This window comes from Labrus mixtus, chromosome 13, assembly GCF_963584025.1.
Source record: "Labrus mixtus chromosome 13, fLabMix1.1, whole genome shotgun sequence".
Taxonomy (NCBI): Eukaryota; Metazoa; Chordata; class Actinopteri; order Labriformes; family Labridae; genus Labrus; species Labrus mixtus.
This window is the reverse complement of record NC_083624.1, coordinates 5,454,575-5,472,247: the sequence shown is the minus strand read 5'-3', so window position 1 is coordinate 5,472,247 and position 17,673 is coordinate 5,454,575. Positions and strand designations below refer to the sequence as shown.

The window sequence follows — 17,673 nt, the reverse complement described above, 5'->3', positions numbered from 1 at the left end:
CGCTGCCTCCAGTATAGACATGATTGATTCTTCACCTGGAGGATACAGGAGAGTAAGTGTTTGTGTGCGTTTGACAAAGTAAACCGGCTTCTAAATCCGGCCTGAATAGACTCTTAGAGACAGAGCCAAGGAAAAAAAGAAACTTATGAAACACAACTGAAGATTAACGTGACACATTCTCAAGCTGGCGGCTTGTTAAAGTAATTACCTTTGACATTTTGATATGAACAAATCCCTAATGTTAAAGGGATACTCCCCCCGTTGAAACATGAATCTGTTCCATAGAGCCTGTTAGCATAGCTTCCAAATATGAGGAACTAGCGTTGTAGTTTCACCCCGCTAACCACAACAGCGCAAAATGACGATTTTTGCGTCACTGGAAGCTCCTTTTCAGACTTAAAAATACAAAGATTTCACATCTCAGGGGAAAATGAGGGTGGGATGCACGACCATTCAAAAATACTACCATGTTTCCAATGATACAAAGCTTAATGCAAATGGGTGAAGTATCCCTTTAATGAAAATGTTGACATTTTCTTTGCAACACCTGAGTGTTTGCAGTGTTTGACATGGTAAAAAAAACACAACTGGTACGAAGAAGCTTGATGAATCACTTACCTTGCTGACAGTTGTTAATAGATTTGTTTAGATTTAATGAGAGAATCTGTCGTCAGCATGCAGCCACAAACAACGACCACAGAGATAGCCGAGCACTGAAAAAACTGAAATGTGTAGATTACTTTAAAAACAATACATAGGCTGTTTTATCGTCATGTAATTCTAGGAAGTGTATTTAAATTATTTAAATGCAGACTAAACATGTCCTAAAAACACTGCAGGATTACTGTGTTAAAATCAAAAAAGAAATTGGAAATATATAAGCTTTGCTTTTTGTTCTGTAGGAACACGAGGATCTGTTTTTCCGGGCGCTGTGTCTGTGCCACACGGTGCAGGTGAAGGAGGAGGAGACGGTGGATGGCATCAAAAGAGGCATCCACCAGGGCCGGCCCACCTCCTTCTACATCTCCTCCTCGCCGGATGAGGTGGCGTTGGTGGAGGGAATGAAAAGGTAAAGACTAAGACACAAATAGGAAAGTGTTTTCTCTTAGTTTGTGTTGGCTTTTCTCTCCAGATTATTAGATCAAATGTCAAATATGAAAAAGCTCTGACTTTAAGATTACATTTCAGGATTTTCACCCAGATTAGATGGACAGTTACAACTCTATCCGTTTAAGTTTGCTGCTCCTCTTACTTGGAACCAATTACAAAAAGAGCTGAAACTTAATGAACTTCTCTCGTTGGATGCTTTTAAGAGGAAGTCAAATGACTTGGAGCCGGACGCATCTGGCTGTAGATGTTCTTCCTGATGACACTCTTGAAAAAGAGATTTTTAATCTCAATGAGTTTCTTTCCTGGTTAAATAAAAATAAATAAAATCCCTTTCATCAATTTGATTCAATTTAAAATTCAATGAAACTATTTTGTTTTTAAATCACTGCATCATGTCGCTCACAAACAGACCTAATCATGGTGTCCTCCCCGCTCCTGTTATTCTACTGTGCCAAACATTATGTCAGCAAGGCAGCTTTTGTGAAAGGGTCCTGCTGAAACGTAGAGTCTGCAAACAAAGTAGTTTAACCAGGCCCAACCAGGCTGTCCTGCAATGTAGTAAAACATCAACAAAACAAAACAAAAGAAACAAAAGACAAAATAAAAACTTTCATGAGTTTTAACATAATGTCTCACACATTTATAATCGATAATGCAGAGTTCTTTACACCACATAAGTTCAAAACTGAATGACTTCTTTCATATCTGAACTGGTCTTTCTGATTTTTTGTATCCTCTGCTGTAACATGCCCAGCCCTAAATAGACAGGCGTGTAGTAAAAATCAATATTGTTCAGCCTGAGCAGCATGTAAAAAAATAACATGGTCCAAAAAGGCCAGACCACAGGGTGCTGCTCTGATATATTGATTTTACACGTGTAAGTAATGAAGTAAGAGAATCTGTACACACTGTGCTCAAGTTACTCTAAATGCGTCAGAAAGCCTTTAGCCTTTCTGAGCGGCATGAGAGAGAGTAATATTGCATATGTGTGTATGGATCCTCACTGTCAGACTGTCAAATAATCCTTTTTGGTCTTTCTCTTCCGCTCTCTTGTCGCACAGACTGGGCTACACCTATCTGAGGCTGAGAGACAACTACATGGAGATCCTCAACAAAGATGATGAGATTGAGAGGTCGGTCGGTTTGCTGTCACGCACCACAGGGGATGAAACAGAGGAGTAATTCAGCTGATGGGAGTTGTGGTCATGCATCAAGCTGCCCTGCAGGGAGAAAGCCGCTCTCAGATTGTGTTTCAGTCCACAAGAAAGCTACAACCACAAAAGAGTGGGCAGCGGGGTTTGTTTTTAGAAAACTGCTCGATCAGATCAAAATGCTCCGACTGATCTGTGATGAATGAAAGGCGGCGAGAATACATTAGAGAGCCGGGTTTGTGGAGAGGGTCTAATGTGTTTGATCCGTGGGAAGTGTTCATGTAGCCACCCGCTCTCTGCAGTGGCCTGTCAATAGTGAGCTATTTTAGAGAGGCAGGGGAGCTGGAGAGGAGGAGGGGAGGAGAGGGTTGTCCAGCAAATTGGAGGGAGTAGTAAAGCAAAAGGTTAAAAGGTATTTTCACACAGTTTTTTTTTTACCTTTAACTGGGAATCTGAATCTTTTATCCCTTTATATAATCTATCCGGCTTGTTTTTACAATTTTTCATTATTATTTTTGGGCTTTTTGTGCCTTTAATGGAGAGATAGGACAGTGGATAGAGTTGGAAGTCAGGGAGTGAGAGAGTAGGGAATGACATGCGGGAAAGGAGCCACAGGTCAGATTTGAACCTGGGCTGCCCGCTTGGAGGACTACAGCCTCCATACATGGGGCGCGCGCACTAACCACTGCGCCACCAGTGCCCCTCGTTGCTTAATTTTGAACGAGTTGAAGGATCTGAAACGATCCCAATCAGAAAAGGGGGCTGGCTTAATATCCGAATGTAACTATACAGCTGGAAAAAGAAAAAAAATATATATATATTTTTCATAGTGTACTGTTGTTGATGAGAAAAATGAATAAAAACAAAGTTAAAGAAAAAAAAAAAAAGAAAGAAACGGGGGCTGCATGAGGCGTTTAATGCAAGTGTTTTAGAATTTGAAGTAATACAACATGGAAAAAACAACTATTACTCTCTGATGTCATTGTAGATTCATATTCAAGGATTCAGTCACCTTTAAAACATCTTAATTGAATAATGAAGTACATTCCTTACTTTCTGTTTGTCTAAGTTACTTTCACTGTCACATCAACAGTAGGGTCTCTAAGGAAGCACTCACACTAGGCAGTCCGTACTGTTTCCCTAAGCATGTTTGACCTCCAAAGTCCAGTTATTGTGTGTGCTCCGTTCAATACTCAAGCACGGTACACTTGCTTGGTCCTGGCACGGTTGGAAGAGGTGCACAAGCACGGGCAAGAAGCATGTACAGCCTTCCCTTTTATTTTTTATTCCGCTTGTCTTGTGTAAACTGAAGTGAGCTTCATGATCACATAAAGCCATGCATGTGTTGTATTACAACGTTGTGTACAAGACGTCCCGGAGCAGTGTGAGTGCAGGCCAGCAGGGGAAGGGTGGGGGGGGGCATTTGTGCTTAAGCATGGTACGGGAGAACTCGGCCTAGTGTAAGTGCAGAACAGAACAGTAAAACGTGCAAAGTTTGGAAGTGGACTTGCTTTACTGAGTTTGCAGGTTGTGAGAAAAAACCTCAGAAGACTAATAAAAATCTCAGCAGAAACCAGAAATATGACAAACGAATCCTGCTTCACTTAACATAAGTGAACCGTCTGTGTTTCAGGTTCGAGCTTCTCCACGTGCTGAACTTCGACTCTGTCAGGAGGAGAATGAGCGTCATAGTCAAATCGAGCTCAGGTGAGATGAACTCACACGCAGACGTCAGATACAGATATCAAGGATCTGTTAAGATGTTTTATTCATCTGTCGTCTTTGGTTGAACTATTTGTGTGTGTGTGTGTGTGTGTGTGTTGGTGTACTTCAGGAGAATACCTGCTGTTCTGTAAGGGAGCAGACTCGTCCATTTTTCCTCGGGTGGTGTCGGGGAAGGTGGAGCAGGTGAAAGCCCGGGTGGAGCAGAATGCTGTAGTAAGTGCACAGTTTGACTATTACATATACTGTACCTCCTGCTAAGCCTCTTGGTCTCTTAAATTGCATTGGAAAATCTTTGTTGTCCCTGTTGGCAGTTTGGTTCACAACATCGGTCCATACACACAATTCTCATCCTAAAAACAGCACAAAGACATAAATACATACACTTCAAACATGACTCTCATGGCTAAGATCATGATGGACGTGAGTGAGATAAGACACACAAAGACCAACTGTTCATAGTAGAAGTGTACTGATAACAATGCCTACAGCTTATTATAAAACCAAAGTGCTGATTGGACAAACGATGTCTGTTTGATCTGACCTTCTTAACATAAGTGAACCTCCTCCCTGTTGACAGAAGTCTAAACTCTGCACTCAGAGGGTGCTGAATGTCTTCTGAGTGGCTCTTACTTGACAAATATGGCCCAGATCATTTAAGTCAACGCCTACAATCTTTAAAGTCTTTATATGCGATTTTTTTGATCCAGCAGATGTCGCCCCTTGAGCACCAGCATGAAACCAAAACAACTCGCGCTGCATTGTTGTGTTAGCATGCTAATGCTAGCGATCTTTATTACGCTCGTATCTTCACACTGCATGTAAATTTACCTGAAATGAGCGTGATCTAGAAACACTGTTAAGCAGTGAGTACAGTATGTTATTCTTCTTTTCTCTAGTCCCTCAATTAAACAACTTTTATACACGAGGGGAGGAGTCAGCCGGCCGTCCGGGCGATGTAAACAAACTGAAGATAGGACTCTGAAAACTCTGAAAACATCACAGACAGTGGGACTCGGGTGTTACACCCATTGTAGACAGTCATGACTCACAGAGTTATTTTCAGAGGATATACTTGATTTCTATTATATATATATATAACATTTTACACTTAAACACAGCAGAAATCAAGTTTATCCTCTGAAAATAACTCTGTGAGTCATGACTGTCCGTCTGCTGCTTCTGTGTTCGCTCCCACATTCACTATAAAAACAAGGTGATAATATGTCAATATTGTGTTTACAGCTTGTAACTCCACTTGTAAGTAGCTCTAAAAGTTTTGGTATTCACCCTTCAAAACCCATAATCGCCAAACTAGAGCAAACTCATTTGATCATGTGATATGAGAGCGACATATAGGATTACAACTTAGCCTAACCCCTCCATCTTTTCCTGTTCTTCACTGTGACACAGGAGGGGCTGAGGACTCTATGTGTCGCCTATCGTCGGCTGTCGGAGCCCGAGTACCAGGAGGTCTGTCATCGCCTGAACGACGCCAAGCTGGCCCTGCAGGACAGGGAGCAGAGACTGGCACAGGCCTATGACGTCATCGAGAGGGACTTTGTGCTTCTGGGCGCTACGGCAGTGGAGGACAGGTTAGTCGCCGTGCAGAGACAGAAAGAGAGAGAGAGGGGGGGGGTTAAAAACAGAGCAGCAGCAGCAGCAGGGGAACAGAAGGGAAGATTAATGAGTCATGAAGTCGCCTTTTAAGTCTTGTAATGACTCATGAGGGCAGAAAAGATTCAGTCTGAGCTGCGATAGGTGACTTTCTACTTTTATTGCAGTGCCATTCCTTTTTCTTTTTCTCCGTTTTTATGTCCGTCTCTGTTAATGTATTCACTGTTTTCGTGCACCAACAAGGTGGACCTCAGCATCGATCTGTAAAGGTAGTTTTCCCCTCTCCTGAACGATCTGCTGCCTGACAGTTTGACACCGCAGTAGATAATCCGGCGATGGTCAGGGACCGTGGTGGGTCGTGCATTGATAATTTATCGCCCGTTAGTGATTGAGTGATTGAAGATTTGACGGCTGTGTTCACGTGGCTTGAATCACTTATTGACTTATTGACTTATCGACCCGCGCAGGCTCCAGGAGAAAGCCGCCGACACCATCGAGTCGCTGCACAAGGCGGGCATGAAAGTGTGGGTCCTGACGGGCGACAAGATGGAGACGGCGGCCGCCACCTGCTACGCCAGTAAGCTGTTCCGCCGCACGACCCAGATCCTGGAGCTGACCAAGAAACGCACGGAGGAGCAGAGTCTGCACGACGTGCTCTTTGAGCTGAACAGGACGGTGCTCAGGCAACGCTCCATTTCAGGGTACGAGTTAACGCATGTGACTTGAACAGTTGAGTTAACTGCTCATTTTTTTTCTCATTAAGATGCATTATGATCCCCAAGGCTACAATTTGTATTGTCTTATTTTCTCAATCAAATTATCCAGAGCAAAAAGATCAGTTTGTGTTTACTGAAATTAAAGACAAAAAACAGCAAATCTTTCAAATTTGAGCATTTTTTTCCCTTCAAAAATTATTATTATTTCTTTATTTACACGCGAAAATCATTGCGAGCATAGCCCTCATTTACAATGACGTCGAGCAGGATAAACAATGAAAAATAACAAACATACATACACGCATAAGCATATGCATATACTGTATACATACACACACACATATATATATACACATGATAGATAAACAAAATCAGTTAAAAACCAACAACAGATAATAAAAAGTATTAAAAACAAAATCAATTAAAACATGTGCAATGACCTTCAACCACTTTGCCTATTTGCTAAAGTTTCTTTTCTTTCTTGCTCTAAACTGGTTGCAGTGTGCTAACAAATCAAAACAGTCAAATAACAAATAATCAGTAATTACATTTTCACCTCACATCAAAACTGCAGATTTAATTTGTTGTGTTAAATCTGTCATGTGAAAATGCCCCCCCCCCCCCTCCTCCTGATTGGTCTGAGGTCTTACATTCCAGGTTGTCAGTAGACTGCCTTGATTTCGGTCTGATCATCGACGGGGCCACTCTGTCGGCAGTACTGAGGCCCAACCAGGACGGCCCCGGGTCGGGGAACTACAGAGAGATCTTTCTGGAGATCTGCCGCAACTGTAGCGCCGTGCTCTGCTGTCGCATGGCTCCGCTGCAGAAAGCACAGGTGAGGGAAAAAAAAAAAAAAACTACAACCAACTTTAACAAACATACTTGAAAAGACAAACAGAGGACTTTAAATGGATTTACGTTTTTGTGCAGATTGTGAAGCTAATTAAAGCCTCTAAGGAGCACCCAATCACCCTCGCCATCGGGGATGGCGCCAACGATGTCAGCATGATCTTGGAAGCGCATGTGGGCATTGGTGAGCTCATTTCAACACCACACACACAAGATACGTTAAGTGTAATATGTGATGTGAAATATTGTGCCTGTTTGCATTGTGTGGGTGTAGAGACAGTACGGGGATAATGTGCTGGTGGGTTGATGTATGGGAGTCTTTGTATGAGGTGTTGAATGTGTCTGTGTCACTTTTATGTTCTACGCTGAACCACTCGAAAACGAGATGATTCATCTCAAGTGACTGTTTGTTAATAAACGAACAGATTAACAGATAATTAGTGGCTTTAATAAATCTTACATAATGATACAGAAGACTTGTAAAAAATTTTTTAATTAAATTAAAATCAAGTTTAGAAGTCAAGAACTATATTCCCGGATGTCAGACCCTGCCGTTTTGCATATTTAACAGCTTGACCGATCTTAACATTTCAAAATAAAACCATCACATGAAATTGTAGTGGTCGATGCTTTTGTTTTTTACAGCAATGCTTCATGTCAAAGACAAGTTTTATTTTTCTTACAAGACTCCCCTAAATGTTTGCACACATGTACCAAGGCAGCATTTTTCTGAACTGTTTTAATGTGCATCATAGCAACAGTGAATGTACTTGTTTATTAGTTGATAAAAAAGTTTGACTGTCCTGATTAGAAGAGAAAAAGTGAAGTGTGGAGAGGCAGTCTTAAACTGAAAGTCCGAGGCACTCTGATAACATATAAAAATCCTTTATTTAAGAGGGATTGTCAACGCGTTTCGACTCTACTGAGTCTTCGTCAGGACATAATTGATAAAGATGAGACGGGTGCTTAAATAGGGACGTCACATGATACATTTCAAACATCTGATTAAGATGTAAACAAACACAGCGACTCATATATTATGACACAGAAACATTTCAGAACTTGTTTAAGTGCGGTAGGATGCCATGAAAGAATAAGTTCAGTGCAAACACACACACAATTGTCAGAGACGATGCATATATAATTAAATAAAAGCAAAGTGGAAGAATAACAACCACCAGGATCCCTTCATTATGTGTTGAATCTTGTTTAATATTTGTAATGAAATGATTTAATTGATAAGAAGTTAAGAACGTAAATGTGTTTCATATATTCATGACTTTGCAGTAGTGTTAGCATATTCAGTGATATCATATTTTGTCATAAATCAATTTTGGCTAATCTGTTTGGTAAGTGAGAACTTAGTTTCCATATTTTCGATCTGTGGAAAAACATCCTTTTTGAGAATTTAAAATCATGGCTGTTTCACATCCCTGATTGGATTTTTATGTTAACCACATCTCTTTTTTCTCCCTCAAGGCATTATGGGTAAAGAGGGCCGACAGGCAGCGAGGAACAGTGACTACGCCATCCCAAAGTTTAAACACCTGAAGAAGATGCTCCTCGTTCACGGCCACTATTATTACATCCGAATAGCTGAACTTGTTCAGTACTTCTTCTACAAGGTAAAAAAAGACCGACGCCGTCCCTCTGTGCGCCACACGTTCACACGTTTTAATCACTTTATCGTAATTCCCAGTGAGACACCGAGTTACAAAGAACCAGATTTTCACAGCGACTCTTGACAGATTACCGGATTCATGAATCCCCCGGTGTAACATTCTCTCCTGGATTGGTTGCTACGACGATCAGTGTGGGCGGCTTCTACAGCAAGCGGTGACCTGCCAACTGATGCAGTTTTTTTTTTTCTTTTTTTTGGCAGGCTAGCTCCTCACGGCCCACTCAGTCAGCTTATAGCACACAAGCTGTGCGTAAAAAACAGGAATGTGTAGATAGTGGCATTTTTAGATTCTTCAAATCTGTCGGCGTGTCACAAGCTCATCACTTTCTCTGTTTGTTTTTTCTTCTTTCAAATCTTTCCAGAATGTATGCTTCATCTTCCCTCAGTTCCTCTACCAGTTCTTCTGCGGGTTCTCCCAGCAGGCAAGTGCTCGACATGTCCTCGTGGTGTTTCTCTCTAAATAAGATGCACACAAAAGTAAAGGTTTTTAAATGTCCTCTTTAAAAGAAGCATTCATTTTGTACTTTTGAGGGATCAGTGCCACTACAATTTGCTCATTGATTTGATTTTCGACCCCACAAACTTCTTACAAATCAGCTGCTGAATGACTGAATAAACACATGTCTGCACACTAAATGTCCTTTAAAGCAGTGGTTCTCAACTGGTGTGGCCTCAGGACCCGCCACTAACTCCTTCATGAAAATCCCGACCCAGTTATTTGATGAAGAATTGTGCAGTTTGGACCTCAGATGCTACAAAAAAATGTGGCTGACAAAAGAAACAGAACAAAATAAATATGTTTAAAAAAAAAACGCTTCAATTACTTTTAGATACAATTTTTCTTTTCCAGTCACACATTCCTGCGACCCACTCTTGGGTCCCGACCCACCATTTGAAAACCCACTGCTTTAAAGGATGTATTATCTGGGTATAGCAGCAGCGTGCAGATCAACAACGTACACGTTTTATCATCGGGGGTTGCTCTTTAGAGTTTGTGTCGACCAAGACAGATCCAAAAATATTCAGAATCTTCAATTTATAGCTGTCAAAGAGCCAGAAGCAAAACTTTAATTTAAATGGATGTTGCTGTATTTGTAATAAGGCAGTTTATCCTGAATATTTTCATGACAACTTTATCAGAAGATGTCTTTTTTTAAGTTTGTTCTGCTTCCTCCATAATGTCCCCAAAAACTCCTGATGCTGGATTACTGTCTGACTTGTTTTTTGTCCCTCCACAGCCTCTGTACGACACCGCCTATTTGACGTTGTACAACATCAGCTTCACCTCACTCCCCATCCTTCTGTACAGCCTGGTTGAGCAGCACCTCACCATGGACACGCTGAAGAGAGATCCCTCCCTGTACAGGTAAGATCCAGAAAAAGCAGGACGTGTTTTTTATTCTACTTAAAGATATTAAAAAGTGTGTCACTTTTTTTTATAGGGATATAGCAAAGAATTCTCTCCTCCGCTGGCCGGTCTTCCTCTATTGGACGTGCCTCGGTGTGTTCGACGCTGTAATCTTCTTCTTCGGTGCCTACTTTCTGTTTGACAACACCACCTTCACCAGCAACGGCCAGGTGAGCCTCGCGTCTCTGCGTCACAATATCAATATCAGAGTCAAACTGAGGAGCGGTAAAACAACACTTTGTGGGGAGTTCTATGTAGAGAATAATGTACGTAAAGTTAGCACTTAATTTAAAAACCCCCTCATTCATCTCCATTGGATTGTCATGAAAGAGGAGCTCAGTGTTACTTTGTGCTCATGTTTTTTGTCATTCTGGATCTGTAACAGTAAGGTTTCTGTCCCAGGCCCCCCCCGATAGGTCAGCTACATCGGATCTCCATTCATATCGACAACGCAATAGCATCTCTCTCTCTGTATTGTTAATTTGTATCATGTCAACTGTTTTTTGACTGCCTTTGGTCCTTGTTTTTTAAGTTGAAACATCCTGACATTTATTTTACCCTTTGTCCTGATTCTTTTCTCTTCTCTTCCCCCCCCCTCCTCCTTCTCTCTGCTTCCTCTCTTTTTATTTTGCTTCTTTTTTTCCTCCTCCTCCTCCTCCTCCTCCTCCTTCTTCTACTTCTTCTTCGTCCTCAGCTTATGACCACCAACACACAGATGGTAAGCCTGTCTCCCTCCCTGTCAGCTTTCTCTGTCTTTCATGCTTTTTTTTTTTTTTTTTTTTTAGTTCCTGTCGTACCGTTTAAGCTTTTCCGTTTGACCGTTTTCATCCAGTTTCATCCCTTCCTCACTTCACAGCATCCATGCACTCTCATTTGAATGTGTAGTTTCACCCCAGTACTCCATTATTCCCCCTAATCTCTGTAAAGCCCCTGAATCTTGCACACTCGTACCTGATCCTAACAACTCCACTGACATAGTAGAAACCTTAGATGCTCCCCCCCCCCCCCCCCCCCACCACCCCCCCCTACATTCTCCTGTGTGTTTTGCTGTGGTAGTAACTAGATTAATGCTAGTACTGTATGTGCTGTAGATTAAGATCCAACATCTCTCTGTTGTTCTGTCAAACGTGTTTGTGCATTCGTCTGTGTATTTGTATGTTCATGTATGTTTGTGTTTGGACTTTTATTGTCCTGCAGTTTTTGGGGCACATTAAAAAAAAAAGAAGGATTGTGCAGCTTTTGCGGATACCAAACCTGCAAAGCAAAATGAGAGTTAAAGTCTTAATATGTGATTTTTCACACTTAAATATAATATAAATCAAGTATCTCCTCTGAAAATAACTCTGTGAGTCATGACTGTCTACAATGGGTGTAACACCCGAGTCCCACTGTCTGTGATGTTTTCACAGTTTTCAGAGTCCTATCTTCACTTTGTTTACATCGCCCGGACGGCCGGCTGACTCCTCCCCTCGTGTATAAAAGTTGTTTAATTGAGGGACTAGAGAAAAGAAGAATAACATACTGTACTCACTGCTTAACTGTGTTTCTAGATCACGCTCATTTCAGGTAAATTTACATGCAGTGTGAAGATACGAGCATAATAAAGATCGCTAGCATTAGCATGCTAACACAACAATGCAGCGCAAGTTGTTTTGGTTTCATGCTGGTGCACAAGGGCGACATCTGCTGGATCAAAAAAAATCACATATAAAGCCTTTAAAGAAAATGTGTCATTTTTAAAGCAACCACAAATGGTGAGATGCAGCCTTAACTGCACCGCAGAGCTAAGCAGCTAATGTTTACACACATGTTAAAAATAGCCATGATGAATGTTTTCTGGTTCTATCCAAACCAGCCAACATCGTAAAATAGGGTCAACTGCCACAAACAGAGTGAAATTATTAATGTCTTTGGAGAGTTGGTGGTAACTGCAGGACAATAAAGTATATCAAAATAAAAATAAATGAAAAAATAAAATATTTCTAAGGCCTCAGCCAGAGCTTATGTTAGTTAAATGTTATTTTATTTTGCAGCTTGTACATAGAGAGACTAGTTAGAGTCAAATTCTTTGTATGTGAACACATACCTGGATTCTGATTCGATACGACAATAACTCAGCCTTTCTGTGACCTAAGAAATTAAAGTCTGTGTTAATACAGCCTATACAGTCAATAATGTTTGATATTATGTTTATTATCATTAGTTTCATTCTTCTCAAAGAGGCACACACCTTTTCCAAAACTCAAAGTGTTTTTTTTTATCCGCTATAGCTGCTCTTCATGGTTTTTTTCCGACATAGTAAAAATTAATCTGATATTGAAACTGGTATCACTAATGCTACGCAGCACCGGCTTAAGAATAACCTGGAAAAATGTAATTTAACTTAATTATAATTTTTGTTTGTCAGGTCTGTTTTTTTTTTTTTTTTTTTTTTTTTTCTGTTTGTCTTTTTTTTTTAGTTCTTGCATTGACAGTGTTACCCTTGTTGGGTATTGTTCTATATCATTTATTGTCTGGTATTGTACTGATGTAAAAAAAATTGTAAAACAATAAAAATGTTGGTCATAAAAATTAAAAAAAAAAAAAAAGAATAACCTGGAAAAGAGCTGCGCCCTCCCCTTAGCTCATCATCTCTTTTGTAGATACAATTCAATTCCTTGAGCATGAGAGCTTGGATCATGCAGCAAAGAGTGGAGATGCAGACAGCTCCTCTCAACAATCAAACCTGAAGGAAGAGCAAAATGCACATGCTGGAAAACTACATGGATCTGTGCGTGTTGAAATATCATTAGCGCAAGAAAGGGCCGACAAATGATGCGCGATTCACTCAGCTGTCAGCATCTGCAATCAGATCTTTGTGAACTTGCCTCTGTGTGTGCTGGTGAATAGAAAACAACCAAAGACAGGTTCTAAATAACAACTCTTCCTACTTTGTCCTCGGTAAAAAGAAGGATTAATTAATGACAGAAGCAGATATATACTCACTGCTACCAACCACCAGCTGTGGTTGTTACGTAAATTCTGCGGTTTTCTTCATCTGTATCAGTTTCACCCTCTTTCCCTGCGCCCTCTTTCATCAACTCCCTCCCAACCCTCATCCCATCTGCTCGCCCCCTGATGTCTCCTTAAAGCTCTCTAGGATTCCAGAAGGTAGACAAACGTGGACACTAGTAGGAGGTGAAGTGTACGCCTGTTTGACCTCCACAGCTTCAAAAAAACAAAGTCCTGGAAAATACACTTTTTTTTTTACCTTAGATTTGATGTGGAGGGTTTTTTGTTCCTTCCTTGTTGAGCTCATATATTCACTATTAAAGGCTTTATATGTGATTTTTCACACTTAAATGTAGCAGAAATCAAGTATATCCTCTGAAAATAACTCTGTGAGTCATGACTGTCTACAATGGGTGTAACACCCGAGTCCCACTGTCTGTGATGTTTTCAGAGTTTTCAGAGTCCTATCTTCAGTTTGTTTACATCGCCAGGACGGCCGGCTGACTCCTCCCCTCGTGTATAAAAGTTGTTTAATTGAGGGACTAGAGAAAAGAAGAATAACATACTGTACTCACTGCTTAACTGTGTTTCTAGATCACGCTCATTTCAGGTAAATTTACATGCAGTGTGAAGATACGAGCATAATAAAGATCGCTAGCATTAGCATGCTAACACAACAATGCAGCGCGAGTTGTTTTGGTTTCATGCTGGTGCTCAAGGGCGACACCTGCTGGATCAAAAAAAAAATCGCATATAAAGCCTTTAAAAAAAAAAAAAAAACACAGGATACATGAAGATACCTGTATGTGATGGATGCAGCCCCTCACCCTTGTCTCTCTCTTCCCTCTCTCTCTTCTCACACAGATGTTTGGGAATTGGACCTTTGGGACTCTCGTCTTCACTGTGCTGGTGTTCACCGTCACGCTCAAGGTGTGTGGGCCACATGTCACTCATGCCCCGTTGTGTTGCATAATCCCTCAGTGTGAACCAGTTCATGAACTCTGCACGTGAGGCCTCGACCGCACGCCTGGACGAGCCTCGGCGTTAACTAGTGTGTTGAGTAAATGTATCGACTGCAGCGAGCGAGTGCCCGGTTTGCACAAACAGTAAATCCTGGAGGCAAAGGCATTGACTTCATTGACTAGTTGAGTGTTTACTGTGTACATATTCTGGTTTGTTTTTTCAGCTTGCCTTGGACACACACCACTGGACCTGGATCAATCACTTTGTCATCTGGGGGTCACTGCTTTTCTACGTTATTTTCTCTCTTCTCTGGGGAGGCATCATTTGGTATAATTACAAGTTGCTTATTCAGCATCTATAACTCAAAATGTTTACGATACCTCTTCTGAAACAAGTGTGCTTTTCCAGGCCCTTCCTGAACTACCAGAGGATGTACTACGTGTTCATGCAGATGCTGTCGAGCGGCCCGGCCTGGCTCAGCATCATCCTGCTCATCACAGTCAGCCTGCTGCCAGATGTCATCAAGAAGGTCCTCTGCAGGGCCCTTTGTCCCACAGCCACCGAACGTGCACAGGTAAGCACTGTTCATCTTCACACCATTTTCTAATTTAGTCTCCTGATGAAAATGTCCTTTATATTTAGTCAGATATTATTCATTTGTTATTGCTTTAATTTAGTCAATTAGCCACTGACTAAAATCGTTTTAGTTGACGAAAAATAGAAGTTATTTTAGTCAACAAAATCAGACGCGAGCTTTTATTTTGATAATCAGAAGCTCCAGGGGGCGGGGCTTCACCGACCTGCAGGCGAGAGGCTCCAGGCTGCACATTGTTGCACTCACCACACACACACACACACACACACACACACACACACACACACACACACACACACACACACACCTTTGATGAAGTCTGCTATGGTTTGCAATGATTTTAGAACAGCTGAGGGGGGGAAACGTGATAATCCTCACTTGTGATGTAGTTTTCGTTTTGTCACATTTTCGTCAATTAGATGATGAAGTAATATTATTTATCAAATCGTCAGATAGCGGAGTTTCATCTTGTCATCGTCATCGTCGACTAATTTTAAAAAGACCTTCCGACCGTCAACGAATATTTTTGTCATTTATTTATTTGACGAGATTAACACTGCAGGTGAGATCATGGTACAAAAAGTACATAATGGAACCAAGGAAGGCTGTAGATTGTCTTCATGTTAAATATGCTCAGGTGCCCCTCTCAGACTTTATTAGAGATAGTTAGAGTTGCTTTTAAATGGGTAACAGTGAGACATAAAAATCACAAGAAAACTCCTAAACTCAACGAGTTAGACTTTGGCTATAAAAGTATATGGTCATTTTTTTTATGTAAGGGTAAACTGTTTTATCTTTATTAACTGTCTTGTTTCCTATTAAGGTTTAAAATGTTTCCCCCCTAGTTATTTCTGATTGTGTTAACCTAATGCTTTGCTAGAAACAAAAAAAATAAAGTTTACAGTACATTTCAGTTTCCACATTGAAATAACCCGATACAGTGAGTAGAATCTTCATAAGTCCTTCATGATACTTGTTAACCGAACAGGGGGGGAGGGACATTAGGACCCCTACTAGCTTGACTTAGAGTGACCTCCAGTTCCCCGCGGCTTAGTGTCACCTTCCCGTAAAGCAAACTTCGATATGAATTCTAAAAAATGAACGAAAGGTCTGACACATTTCTTCCTGCTCTGCTCTTTTTTTGCTCTTTTCTCCCTCCTCACTGCAAACCCTAATGGACCACCATAAACCATCACACACTCCCTTTTCCCCTTCACTCACCGGCCTTTTTCCTACTTCTACTTCTTCCTCCCTCAACATTACTGTCTCCTCTCTCCTCTCTTTGTTTCCCCACTCCGCCCCCTGTCCTCTGTCCTCCGCCCTCCGCACTCCGCTTGTCTTTTGGGGGAAACCCGCAGTCCTCTCGCCCGTGCCTTACTGTGGAGCCGTCCACCATCTTCATGCTTTCTCAGTCCTCCAGCAGAATGAGTTTCTGATTGGCCCAGAAAGACGAGAGACGAGCAGGAAGATGAGGTGACTCTCTATTTTTCAGCCCTCGTCTCGTCTGTATGCATGGTGGCATGTCCCATTGTTACAGTAAATCACAGTCTCAACATCTGGACTAATTCAAAACTAACAACCAGCATGCTGTTTAATATCAAGCTTACACAGCGTCAGGTTTGAAAACTAAAACTTTTCATCTTCCAAACCCTGTTTCCTCATCCGTGAGGTAAGCCCGTCATATATCTTCTGTGACATTAAATATTATTGTCTAAGGAATTGTAAACACATACACTAAACCATTTCTTTATGTCATTCATATTTCATTATCACCTCGATGTGAACAATTGATTTGTAGAATCTTGACGGTGTAAAACAGAAGTTAGAGGTTCTTGATTGTTGGCATCCTAATTACACAAGACTGTCGCAATGTGTAAAAGTGGCTCTGAAATGTTCCCTGTGTGGGATCAGCTGTGGGTGAAACTAAACCGAGAGGAACAATCTGTAAAGAACATTTTCCTTAAAGGGATACTTCACCCATTTGCATGAAGCTTTGTATCATTAGAAACCTGGTAGTATTTTTGAATGGTCGTGCATCCCGCCCTCATTTTCCCCTGAGCCGCCGCTGGCCGCCCGAGGACGAGGAGCCCGGGGCGGCTCGAGCTGGAGCGGACTGGTAGTGTCGGTGCTCTCACCGTTTGCCTGTGGACACAGACATAGAGTCTGTTTTCTGACAAGAATTTCCAAGATACCAATTCCTTCTGGAAGAAATCTCGGAATCAGTTGAGGAAACGGCCTTATGTGTTGAAGTAAATACGCCTGTAAATCTGACCTTAGTGGGAGTGGCCTGCGGTGCTGTGCATTCTGGGATTTGGTGTCTTTCATCCACATGAGCCAAAAAGACACTTTCTGCTCTTTTCTCGGCCAAGAAGGCACCAACTTCAACATTTATTTCACATTTCTACATATATGACCCAATGTCTATACAGATTCATGTTTCAACGGGTGAAGTCTCCCTTTAAGTACCAACACAAATCTTATTCTGTAGCCATGTGGATGAGTGAAGATGAGTCATTTTGTAGCAGAAGTTTAGACGGTTCAAGTGAAAAGTTGTCATTGTTCACAAACTGTAAATACGCCGCCAGTTTATCAGGTACACATAATAACAATGAATCAAGGATGAAACAACACTCCTTTAAGGACCCTACCCTCAGGAATAAATAAAAAAAACCAGTTTGGAACAACTGTAAGAAGCTGTTTTAGAGAGACAGTTATTCAAATCTTTTGAGCATTTTGAATCCTGTTTGTTTCATTTTGTCCACCATATTGATATTATGATCTGCAGAGTCCCTCTGCACCTTTAAGAAAAAGCTAAAGACCCAGCTCTTTCATGAATACCTACTAACTTAATGATGATGGTCTCCATATTA

General features: G+C 41.3%; 1 protein-coding gene across 6 annotated transcripts in view; it reads left to right on the top strand.

Annotated features, from left to right (window-relative positions):
- Positions 1–17,673, top strand: part of LOC132986720 (phospholipid-transporting ATPase IH-like) — a 50,583-nt gene that overhangs the window by 26,730 nt on the left and 6,180 nt on the right. For 2 of the 6 annotated variants that reach the window (XM_061053316.1, XM_061053317.1), the window contains exons 13-30: positions 1–52; positions 903–1,069; positions 2,172–2,243; positions 3,895–3,968; positions 4,096–4,199; positions 5,397–5,578; positions 6,068–6,301; positions 6,974–7,151; positions 7,247–7,349; positions 8,645–8,790; positions 9,209–9,268; positions 10,085–10,212; positions 10,289–10,424; positions 10,949–10,972; positions 14,110–14,175; positions 14,432–14,535; positions 14,617–14,782; positions 16,162–16,276. The exon at positions 1–52 is cut by the window's left edge and continues 122 nt beyond it. In XM_061053316.1, the coding sequence (XP_060909299.1) occupies positions 1–52; positions 903–1,069; positions 2,172–2,243; positions 3,895–3,968; positions 4,096–4,199; positions 5,397–5,578; positions 6,068–6,301; positions 6,974–7,151; positions 7,247–7,349; positions 8,645–8,790; positions 9,209–9,268; positions 10,085–10,212; positions 10,289–10,424; positions 10,949–10,972; positions 14,110–14,175; positions 14,432–14,535; positions 14,617–14,782; positions 16,162–16,239 (2,074 nt within the window). In that variant the 3' untranslated portion in view covers positions 16,240–16,276. The remainder of the gene's footprint in view (positions 53–902; positions 1,070–2,171; positions 2,244–3,894; positions 3,969–4,095; positions 4,200–5,396; positions 5,579–6,067; positions 6,302–6,973; positions 7,152–7,246; positions 7,350–8,644; positions 8,791–9,208; positions 9,269–10,084; positions 10,213–10,288; positions 10,425–10,948; positions 10,973–14,109; positions 14,176–14,431; positions 14,536–14,616; positions 14,783–16,161; positions 16,277–17,673) is intronic. The other 4 variants (XM_061053314.1, XM_061053313.1, XM_061053318.1 and 1 more) reach the window with 3 other exon arrangements.